The 10,746-nt window shown below is 37.7% G+C and overlaps 3 protein-coding genes across 12 annotated transcripts in view; all 3 read right to left on the bottom strand.

The window, feature by feature from the left end:
* Positions 1–10,746, bottom strand: part of galnt16 (UDP-N-acetyl-alpha-D-galactosamine:polypeptide N-acetylgalactosaminyltransferase 16) — a 375,091-nt gene that overhangs the window by 213,415 nt on the left and 150,930 nt on the right. The gene's annotated exons all lie outside the window — the stretch shown is intronic.
* Positions 1–10,746, bottom strand: part of zc2hc1c (zinc finger, C2HC-type containing 1C) — an 835,825-nt gene that overhangs the window by 795,337 nt on the left and 29,742 nt on the right. The gene's annotated exons all lie outside the window — the stretch shown is intronic.
* The window catches only part of syncripl (synaptotagmin binding, cytoplasmic RNA interacting protein, like), a 28,260-nt gene continuing 17,899 nt past the window's right edge, over positions 386–10,746 (bottom strand). For 2 of the 10 annotated variants that reach the window (XM_087288612.1, XM_087288611.1), the window contains 4 exons: positions 10,631–10,746; positions 10,431–10,552; positions 9,911–10,271; positions 386–2,883 (listed from right to left, as the gene is read on the bottom strand). The exon at positions 10,631–10,746 is cut by the window's right edge and continues 34 nt beyond it. In XM_087288612.1, the coding sequence (XP_087144738.1) occupies positions 2,845–2,883; positions 9,911–10,271; positions 10,431–10,552; positions 10,631–10,746 (638 nt within the window). In that variant the 3' untranslated portion in view covers positions 386–2,844. 10 annotated transcript variants of the gene reach the window in all.

The raw sequence follows: 10,746 nt of genomic DNA, 5'->3' as shown, positions 1-10,746 counted from the left end.
TTTTCTGTTATCCAGTAACAGGCTGTATGTCCTAAAGTTCGTGGCCACGGCGAACAGTAGTGAAGCTGTAAATAAGTGAACATAAAAGGAAGTGGAGACAGACATGTCGAAGGCTTAAAGCAGGGGTCAACAAACTTGTTCCTGGAGGGCCGGCGACCTGCAGATTTTAGGTCTAACCCTAATCAAACACACCTGAACAACCTAATGGAGGTCTTAAGCTGCAGTCACACTAGAGTTAAATGTGCTGTGGTTGAGAGTGTGACAGTATCGGACCCAAATAGGAGCGTAGCGAAGTTTTTTGGTCCCCATGAATAATAGTAATAAAAAAAAAAACAGACTAATGACACATGAAGATGGATCAAGAAGACAAGATGACGACAGCGAACAGGTTTTAAGATAGAATTCAAAACCTTTATTACAAAAATAAGTTACACTCACCTCATTTTACAGTATAAAACAATTTATTTGCTGGAATGCAAAAACGTTGTTGGCCACCAACAATAGTTTAAAACTGCGCACATCTTGTTCAAAAGGTTTGCAATGTTACAGCTTTATTGAGAGGGAGTTAACTGTGTACAAAACCGGTTGAATGGTTCGGTCACCTGCTTGCTATATATGGAATATAAACTGAAGCTGCAGTATCCCTTTTTCTACCAAAAAACGTTTATATCTTTGAATGCGGCGGCCACGGGGAAAGTGTCCGACGTTAATATCGATTCATAATAGTCATGATTGATTAAAAACCCTACATAATTGCTCTTCAGAAAGCTGATGGGTAAATATGGAGCCAGATCAGTCTCAAAAATAATATATTTACAAAATAAAATTCATACATGCGCAGCACAATTCACATTTACAAAATCCAATTTGTGAATTCACAAGTAAAAATGAATTGAATTAGCTAATTTTTGAATCATGTTTTGTTTACCAATTGGGAGTTTTGTATTTTTCAATTGTGTTTTGTTTATGAATTGGATTTGTGTATTTTTGAATTGTGTTTTGAATTAACGAATTGGATTTTTGTATATTTTCTTATCGTGTCTTTAAATTTACGAATCTAAGTTGTGAATTTCTATATTGTGTTTTAAATTTACGAATTGGATTTTTGCATTTTTTTTATCGTGTTTTAAATTTACGAATTGGATTTTTGTATATTTGAATCGTGTTTTGAGTTTACGAATTGAAGTTGTGTATTTTTTATTGGTTTTTTTCAATTTATGAATTGGGAATTGTGTATTTTTAAATCATGTTTTGAATTTACAAATTGGATTTTTGTGTTTTTTTTATTGTGTTTTAAATTTACGAATTGGATTTTAGATTTTTTTTATCATGTTTTAAATTTATGAATTGGATTTGTATTTTTGAATCGTGTTTTGAGTTTACGAATTGGATTTTTGTATTTTTAAATCGTGTTTTGTTTACAAATTCGAGTTGTGTATTTCTGAATCATGTTTTAAATTTACAAATTGGATTTTTGCATTTTTTTTATCGTGAATTAAATTTGCGAATTAGATTTTTGTATTTTTGAATCGTGTTTAGAATTTACGAATTAGGAGTTGTGTATTTTTAAATCACGTTTTAAATTTACAAATTGGATATTTGAATTTTTTTGAGTTCTAAATTTACGATTAGGATTTTTTTTTAATCATGTTTTAATTTTACGAATAGGATTTGTTTTTTTGAATCATGTTTTGAGTTTACGAATTGAAGTTGTGTATTTTTGAATTGTGTTTCAATTTACGAATTGGGAGTTGTGTATTTTTAAATCGTGTTTTAAGTTTACGAATTGGACTTGCATACTTTTAAATCGTGTTTTGAAATTACGAATTGGATTTTGTAAATGTTAATTTGATTGTGAACGTATGAAATTTATTTTTTGTAAATGTATTATTTTTGAGACTGATCTGGCTCCATATGTGAGGAGAAAAAAGGACACTGCAGGGCTTAGCAAATGCAGCGGATGCATTTGTGATGTTTAAGCCGATACAAAAGTAACATTTTATTCCAAACTATCATACAATCATACACCCAGTAACTACATAATCTGAAGAAGCGAGGCGGCTAGTTCAGGTTGAGAGGAGGATAAGAGCAGGGCTTGTTCCAGCTCATCAGATGAGCTTGATTTGCATGCCCAGTTTTACTGTTTGCAATGTGAGAGCAGCAGTGGATTGACTATATTACATGAAGACGTTCTGCTGCCCTTGTGCATATTTCATCAGAAACAAGCCCTGCTCCTATGCTTGGCTTTTGTTTTTTTTTGTTTTTTTGTCATTTTTTAAGTGTCCCTATTTACAGTACAGGCAGGGTAGTTGAATCCTCGTCTACTGAGGTAGTTAACCGACCCTTAAAAAAAAAAGACAAGTTCTTAAAAGAACAGCGTTCCTGGAATGCCTGACTCGTCTTCGTGAGGCGGTTACACCAAAGACCCACAGATGTTCAAGCAAATCCAAACAATTTAGGTTAACATGGGACGTTCCGACAACGAAAAGTGTAGTTAGCACAAAAATATACATCAGCATCAAGCTCTTCTGAGCCACTTCAAACGCAGAAGTACAAAATAAAAAGTGCAAAAAAAAAAGACATCGGTTGTATATTGGGATCCTTAAGAGTCTTCGGGTTCAAAAACGTGGGCTGTTTAACCGGGGGCAGTAGCAGGTTTGGTTTATTTAGACGGGCTCCGAATGCGAATGGCCAAAAATCGACTTGAATTCTTAGGGGTGTTTGTCGGAGTGGCAGTATAAGAGATGCTTCGATACAGGCTGGAATATCATTGGACCTTTGAGTTTGCTGTGAGCTTATGAACACTGGAAGCATCCGGTGTAACCCCATACAACAAGTCAGTCTTCATACTACCTGGTCAGGACCAGCCTCGACCCCTTTGCCCTAGGGGACAAAAAAAAAAAAAGAAGCAGGCTTTACTTCAGACATGAGCAGAGGTACATCATTAGTCAAGATCATGCAGGACTTCACCACTAAAGCGTATGCTGATTAACCTAAAGTCTACTAGAGTCAGATACTTCACACAAACATGAAACTGGAGTCATCATTTATTCACTCTTGACTTGTTACACACCAATAATTTTTGTTTTATTGAGCAAAACATTATGTTGGAGACTAATAACCACTGACATTAATAGCATTTGCTTTTCCTACTATGAATGTCAGTGTTTATAGGTTCCCAACATTCTTAAAAATATCTTCTGTGTTCAAAAACAACAACAAAAATAATCAAATCCGTTTGTAAGTCGTCAATGGTGAATAAATGACAATTTTTGGGTAAACTGTCCCTTTAACACAGGTGAAAGACGCAGATTGTATGGTGAAAGTGTTTTTGTTTGGGCAGGTTTTAATCACAGCTCATGTTTAGAAGATCACTTAGAATTTAATGTTTAAAAAAAGATGGAGAAAACCAGTAATTACCATAATAATAATAATAATAATATTAAAGAAAAATGGAAATGCAAATAAAGAAAGTGATTTAAAAAAACTACTTCAACTGTTTCATTGCAGACAACAAGAACACACAAAATTTGATGTTTTGTCTGGTCAACTTCATTTCATTGTGAATACACATCCTTTCCTGTCATTTGGACCTGAATACATTCCAAAACAGGTTAGAACAGGAGCAGTTTAGGGCTAGTAATCAGATAAATTGTTTAAATGATGACATGATTTGATACAGCTGATGTCAACAGGTGATTTTAATTATGATTTAGTACAAAAGCAGCATCCAAGAAAGGTGCTTGTCCAAACTCGGTCCTGGAGGGCCGGTGTCCTGAAGGTTTTAGCTCCAACTTGCCTCAACACACCTGTAAGGATGTTTCTAGAAAGCCTAGTGAGAGCTTGATTAGCTAGCCCAGGTGTGTCTGATTGGGGTTGGAACTTAACTTTGCAGGACACCGGCCCTCCAGGACCGAGTCTGGACATGCCTGTACTAGACACTTCTGGCAGGTGTGTTGAAGCAAGTTGGAGCTAAACTAATCAGGAAACCGGCCCTCCAGGAATGAGTTTGGACACTCCTTGTCTAGTCCTTTAGGAGCAAAAATGTTTAGAGGATCGCCAGTTTACCAGCAAATACGTGAGAAAATTATTGAAATGTTTAAAAACATTCTTCCTCAAAGAAAGAGGGGAGGACATTCGGATATTTCACCTTCAACAGTACAGAACACCTTTAAAAGATTCAAGGAATCTGGAGGAATTACAGTGCGTGAAGGACAAGGGCGCAAGCCTAAGCTGAACTATGCTGAACCAATCCCTCAGGCGGCGCTGCATCAAGAATACTCATTCATCTATTGGAGATCACCACATGAGTTCAGGACTACTGCAGCAAACCTGTCAAGCACCCCAATATGTAGTTACATCCACAAATGCCAGTTAAAACTGTACTGTGCCAAAAGGAAGCCCTATGTTAACAGTGTCCAGAAGTACCGTCGACTTGTCTGGGCTCGGAGGCATCTGGGATACACCATCACACAGTGGAAATGTGTACTGTGGAATCAGCATTTCAGGTGTTTTTGAGAGAATTGGACGCTGTGTGCTGCAGACCAAAGAAGAAAAGGATCATCCACACTGCTACAAGCAACAAGTCCAAAAGCCAGGCTCTGTCATGGTATGGGGCTGTGTCAGTGCCCTTGGCAAATGTAACTTGGACTTCTGTGATGCACCATTAAAGCTGGAAAGTACACAGAGATTTTGGAGAAACCATATGCTGCCTTCTCTTCCAGGGGCGCCCATGCATATTTCAACAAGACATAGACAGGATACAGTTACTTGACTGGCCTGCCTGGAGTCCTGACTTGTCTCCAATAGAGAATGTGACAACGAACACCCCATACTAAACGCCTGTAAACCTCTTAAGTGTTCCAGGAACCAAAAGTATAATACAGGTTTATTAAAAAAAAGAAAAAGAGAGAGAGAGAGAGAGAGAGAGAGAGAGAGAGAGAGAGAGAGAAAAGAATAAATAACAATAATAAAGTTTTCATTCATTTTCTTTTCGGCTTAGTCCCTTTATTAATCCGGGGTCACCACAGCGGAATGAACCGCCAACTCATCCAGCACGTTTTTACGCAGCGGATGCCCTTCCAGCCACAACCCATCTCTGGGAAAACATTTATATATAAAATCACGAGGAACACTTTAAACAGTGTTTGTTGTATTGTCTGCAATGAAATACAAGTCAAAGTAAATTTAGAAATCAGAAATCACTACTTTATTATTGCCATTTTCCACAGTCCCAACCTTTTTGGATTTGAGGTTTATAAATGTAGTTTTATATAAATATTTAGTTTTATACAAAATTATATACATGCAAATTAAAAACAATGCTGTTGTTTCCAGCACAGACTGAAGAAACACCATTACTCCTGCTGTTCTATGAGTGACACCTGCTGGAAGAGAGTGAATTTACGTTTTAAATCTGCTCATTTTATTCCAGTCTAATGTTGTTTGTACTGGTATGTTTTTCTAACAACTTTACAAAAATAAACATCTAAAATTTGATTTAAATCATACAAACAGTCCTAACTGCACTTCTCTACAATTCAATATTTAAAATAAAGTCAACAAAAAGAAAATGTACTCATTATTTACTCTCCCTAAAGTGGTTCCAAACATTTACAAGTTTCTTTCTTCTGCTGAACACGAGATATGACATTATGAATTCTTCAGAATATCTTCTGCTGTGTTCAGCAGAAAAAAAAAATAAAAATCTCAAATACGTTTGGAACGTGGAGTGAGTAAACGACAAAACTACATTTCGGGTGAACTGTGCCTTTAAGACAAAAATAAAATGAATCCGTGCACTTCCAGAGCGATAGGAAATAAAAGTGCAAACCTTAATATCGTCCACAAAGTGCCTTGCATATGTAAGCAAATTGAAAAATGATGAAAGAGAAAAAAAATATACATATTTTAATCATTTTGTACACATAACCTCAACTTCAAAGACTAAATGTGTAGAGTAAAGTAGAGCTGTGCAATACATGATGAAATGTATCATATGGACTAAAAGTCTATTATTCTATATTAGCTCTTTCATTTTTATTTAATGGTGTCGCAAGATATATTCACAGAATGTTTTCATCATCTGCATCACTGCAATCAGGACGCAGGTGGAAGTGTTTGGCCTGTAAGTATTAGTTTTTAAAAACTCATATTTCATTAGTAAAAATCAAGAGTACAGTTGTGGGTAAACCACAAAGACAATTGCATGAAGTTGATCAAATAAGACTTAAAAGCACATCTGGTGGAAAATGGTGGTGTTTTTTTTATTTATATGTGCCTTCATTTAGTTTAGATTCACGGCCTGAGTCCTGACTTGATTTGACCGACGCCGATATTTCCTGCCACTCTTCCGGATCAAGCATGTGTTTTTGTTTTTTTTGTCATTAGTTAATTAGCCTAATTGAGTGGAAAGCTATGCCAAAACTAGAAATATTATTACGAATATTTTAGCAAAGTCACCCTAAGGAAGACGTGTGGGTCTACAAAGTTGCACAATTAGCAATGTGCATCAACGATCGAGCTCCTGCAACAGCATCTCCTCCACTGGCACACATTCACACCGCACGCACAAGCAAAGGTGAAGCAGCGTGTTTGTAGAGCAGAAGCAGTGCAAGACAATTGGTGGATCTTAATGCATTCAATGGGTAAAATTGCTCGATGTGTTACGGAGCATGAGCAGCGGCAAAAATAGACCCAGTGCTGAAAAGATCACAGCACTGTTGCTTCAGCGCTGCTTATGCTCTGTACTGATGCACAGATTCTGCATGTGGTATGAAAGCTCCAAACTGGTTTAACATGTTGACACCAAAAAAACATGCGCTGCTCGCATGCATACCTGCCAACATTTGTCTCTGAAAATCTGTGTGTTCGGGGGTCTGAATAACACTGTTAAAAAAATAGAGTAGGGATGCACCGAATATTCGGCAACCGAAATTAATAATAACCGAATAAATAAAAAGGCCGAATAATTTTTGCCGAATGACGTTTTTAATGACGCGATCAAATAGTAACCCGTGTAGAGTGAGAGGCGCGCGCTTTATGCAGCAAACATGTGAGCAGTGTGGAAGCGCTTTAAAGTATAAGAGAAAGAGGCAAAAACGGCAAAAGAGATCAGCTCATCTGTGGCAGACGTCATACATTTACTTGCAGCACTAAAGCGTCTTTTAAACAAAGAGGCTGAAACAGACCACAGAGTGAAAACAGCTAAAAGTGCGCTCTTAGAAGCTGTCAGCGCACGATTTAGTCAGGCGGACTCAGAACACCTGTCCTGCATCGCGACTGCTTGATCCACGATATAAAAGATCATTACTTGGATATGGGGAAAAAGCTACGCACACGAGAAATGATCCAGGCTGAGTTGAACTTGGGAAAGCCGCTAGGTGTTGGAGACGGTCAGGTGATGCACAGCGCAGGAGATGAAAACAGCGCATAGAGTAAACGGGCTCGTACTACTTATGAGCCGCGCACCGATAGCCGACAGCGAGAGACTGTTTAATGCTGCATCTCATGTCATCGATGAGAAGAGGAACCGACTTTCATGCGAGACAGCAGAGAAGCTACTTTTATAAAGAAGAACCTGCCACTTTTCCTGAAGAAGTAGGCTAATTAGGCTTATGTCTAGGACAGTTATTTGTTGTCATCCACATTTTTTGCACTATTCAATGCACATTTGTTGTTGTAGACATACAGTTACATTCTTTCAGCAGTCAGTTATAGGGCTAACATAGGCTATTCAAGAAGGGGGGCTTCAAAAAGGCCAAATAAAAATATTTTTTTTATTTTACTAATTTATTTATTTTAAGTTATATTGTGCTTTGTTTGTATATTATCTGCTGGAATGTTAAAAAAATGTTCAGTGTTAAATATTTTTGAAATTGTATTTTTGTTATTTGATTTATTTCTCTGAAAAGCAACACAAAAAAGTAAAAAGCTAATTTTTGCTTTTTAATTATTGTAATGGTAAAAAAATTGGCAAACTAAATGGAAAAAAATGCTACACACCGCGTTCGGTGTTCGGTATTCGGCCAAGCAATTCATTATTATTCGGCTTCGGCCAAGAATTTCATTTCGGTGCATCCCTAAAATAGAGGGATTTAAATCAGGCTCATAATGTGTCGGACCGGGTCGGGCTCAAATAAGGTGTTCGCGTAGGGTCGGATAGGGCTGCTCGATTTTGAAAAAAATCATAATCACGATTATTTTGGTCATAATTGTAATCATGATTATTTAAAACGATTATCAGTTTAAGTCAAAATTATTAGCGCGCCTGAGAATTTAGTTTTTTTTAAACAACTATTTCCCAAATTATGTTTAACAGAGCAAGGCATTTTAACAGTATTTCCTCAAATATTTTTTTTCTTCTAGAGAAAGTCTTATTTGTTTTATTTTAGCAACCCATTATATTTTGAAACCCATTTTAAGGTCAATATTATTAGCCTAAAGAAGGTAATGATTCGCACTCAATTGCTTCGTGCTGTTTTTATTTGTACTTTTTCTCACATTTTACAGGTGATAACAGACACCTGTTATGTTATTACCCGTAAAATGTAAGAAAAAGTAAAAATAAACAGCACGAAGCAATTGAGTGCGAATCATTACCTTCTTTTGAATAATAGTAACGATAAGATTAACGCACCAAACCAAAGAAGTAACTAAAAAAAAACGCAAGTGCGCAGGACAAACTTCAGTAACTCTGCACACAATATTATTCGCCCACTTAAGCAATATATTTTTTGATTGTCTGCAGAAGAAACTACTGTTATACAATGACTTGCCTAATTACTCTAATTAAGCCTTTGAATTGCACTTTAATCTGAATGCTTGTATTTTGTAAAACATCTAGTAAAATGTTATGTACTGCCATCATAGCAAAGATAAAACAAATCAGTAATTAGACACGAGATATCAAAACTAGTATGTTCAGAAATGAGTAAAAAAAAAAAATCTTTCCATTAAACAGAAATTGGAGGAAAAGGGTTGCTAATCATCAGGAGGGCTAATAATTCTGACTACAACTGTATATATACAGTTATTTTCCACCCTGCAAAGGAAAGAGAAACAAATACAATAGAATAAAAATATCAAACAAACTGTGCTTTAAGCATCTTCACTGTAAGAAAAACACTTTAGCTACAAAAATCCTTCAGTCAAGAGCAGTAAGGGATGTTCTCGTCGTTTGATTAATGATAAACAGGCGGCAGCATTTCGCACTTTTACGTGTCTTTTGATTCTCAACTCTTTATTACGCAAATGAGGGTTAATATGAATAATCACTAATCACCCCGTTTTGACACCTATTTGACCATTAAATCGCTCACGTTAAGATTACTTTAGATGTCTGCGCTTCTCTGCTCGTCTCAGTGTGCGAATGAGACCGAATGCTGACCGCGTGCTTGTATGCGCGCGTGTTGCACACACACATAAGCACGCGGTCTTTCGTGCTTTTGGTATATGATGTAATAATCGTTTATCTCAATTAACGGTTTTTCATAAACGTTAGAAGCCAAAATCGAAATCAGATTTTCGATTAATTGCACAGGCCTAGTGTCGGATTAAATTTTTTGGGCCCGATCGAAGCTCTACATCTAGTATCTCTAAAAAAATATCAAACTGAGCTACGGACATCCTAAAGTAAACTGATTGGGTCGAGATAATCCCACAGGTCACTCTGCGCAATCTAAGGATGGGGTGAACCCAATATTTCCTGCGTGTGTGTGTGTGTGTGTGTGAGATGAATTTTTCAGATTTGAATACGTATAACAAGTAATATTTCAGACTTCATTGTATAAAGGCCTCAACTCTGTGATCAATATGAACTTAATGTACAGAAAATGCATTATATTGTGATCTATATCGCTATCAGAATATGAGATGACTTCTACAGTGATATATTTGTCACATCACGTACCACTCGGCATCTCTGCTGGAGGCCTCCTCTGGAGCCCCGGCCCCCGCGGCTGGATCCTGGAGCCCCGCGCTGGCAGAAAGCGGCTCGTCCTCTGCTGACGCTGGAGCCACGTCCTCGGGACAGTGTGGGCACTCGCACTCCTCTGTTTCCTCTTCCTCGCACGTGAGCCTGGAAGTCGTCGTAGCCGTAGTAGGGGTCGTCGTAGCCACCTCGGTAGTTGTGATAGTCGTAGCCATAGTAGTTGTAATAATCCTCATAGCTGTAATAGTCATGCGGATACGAATAACCTCTAGCACCTCGTCCCCTCGCTCTTGTCGGCTGATGCACGTGCGGTGGGCCGTAGTAATAATACTCATCATACCTGCAACAAACGCATGCGGTTTAGAATCGACCAGTTTAACAGATGTGGGCGATAACAGCCTTTAATATTTAGGGCTCTATGATCCTCTGAAGCACGTGGAAGCAAGTAAAATAGAAGTGAATGAGGACTGCCACTGCAAAGCTCTATAAATGCTCTTACATTTGAGTTTTAGCAGCTTGTCTCTGGGCCTTTCGCTCTTTCCTCTTCTGATCGGGCGGCTTTGCGAAGACGATTTCAATTGGTTCCCCTTCTAAGTCCTTCCCATGCAATTCCGCGAGAGCCTGTGGAAAAGACTGGTTAAAATCTGCACAAACGTCACTGACTACCTCTGAACTCAAGACGACTAAAGAGACGATCACCTTGACGGCACCATCTCTCTCCTCGAAGTGGATGAAGGCGTAGTCTTTCAGCTTTTTAACCCTTTCCAGTTTGCCGAACTGACAGAACGTCTTCTCCAGGAGCTCTTCTGTTACTG

The sequence above is a fragment of the Danio rerio genome, chromosome 17 (assembly GCF_052040795.2).
Source record: "Danio rerio strain M-AB ecotype USA chromosome 17, GRCz13ab, whole genome shotgun sequence".
NCBI classification, from domain to species: Eukaryota; Metazoa; Chordata; class Actinopteri; order Cypriniformes; family Danionidae; genus Danio; species Danio rerio.
This window is presented reverse-complemented; position numbering and strand designations above follow the sequence as displayed.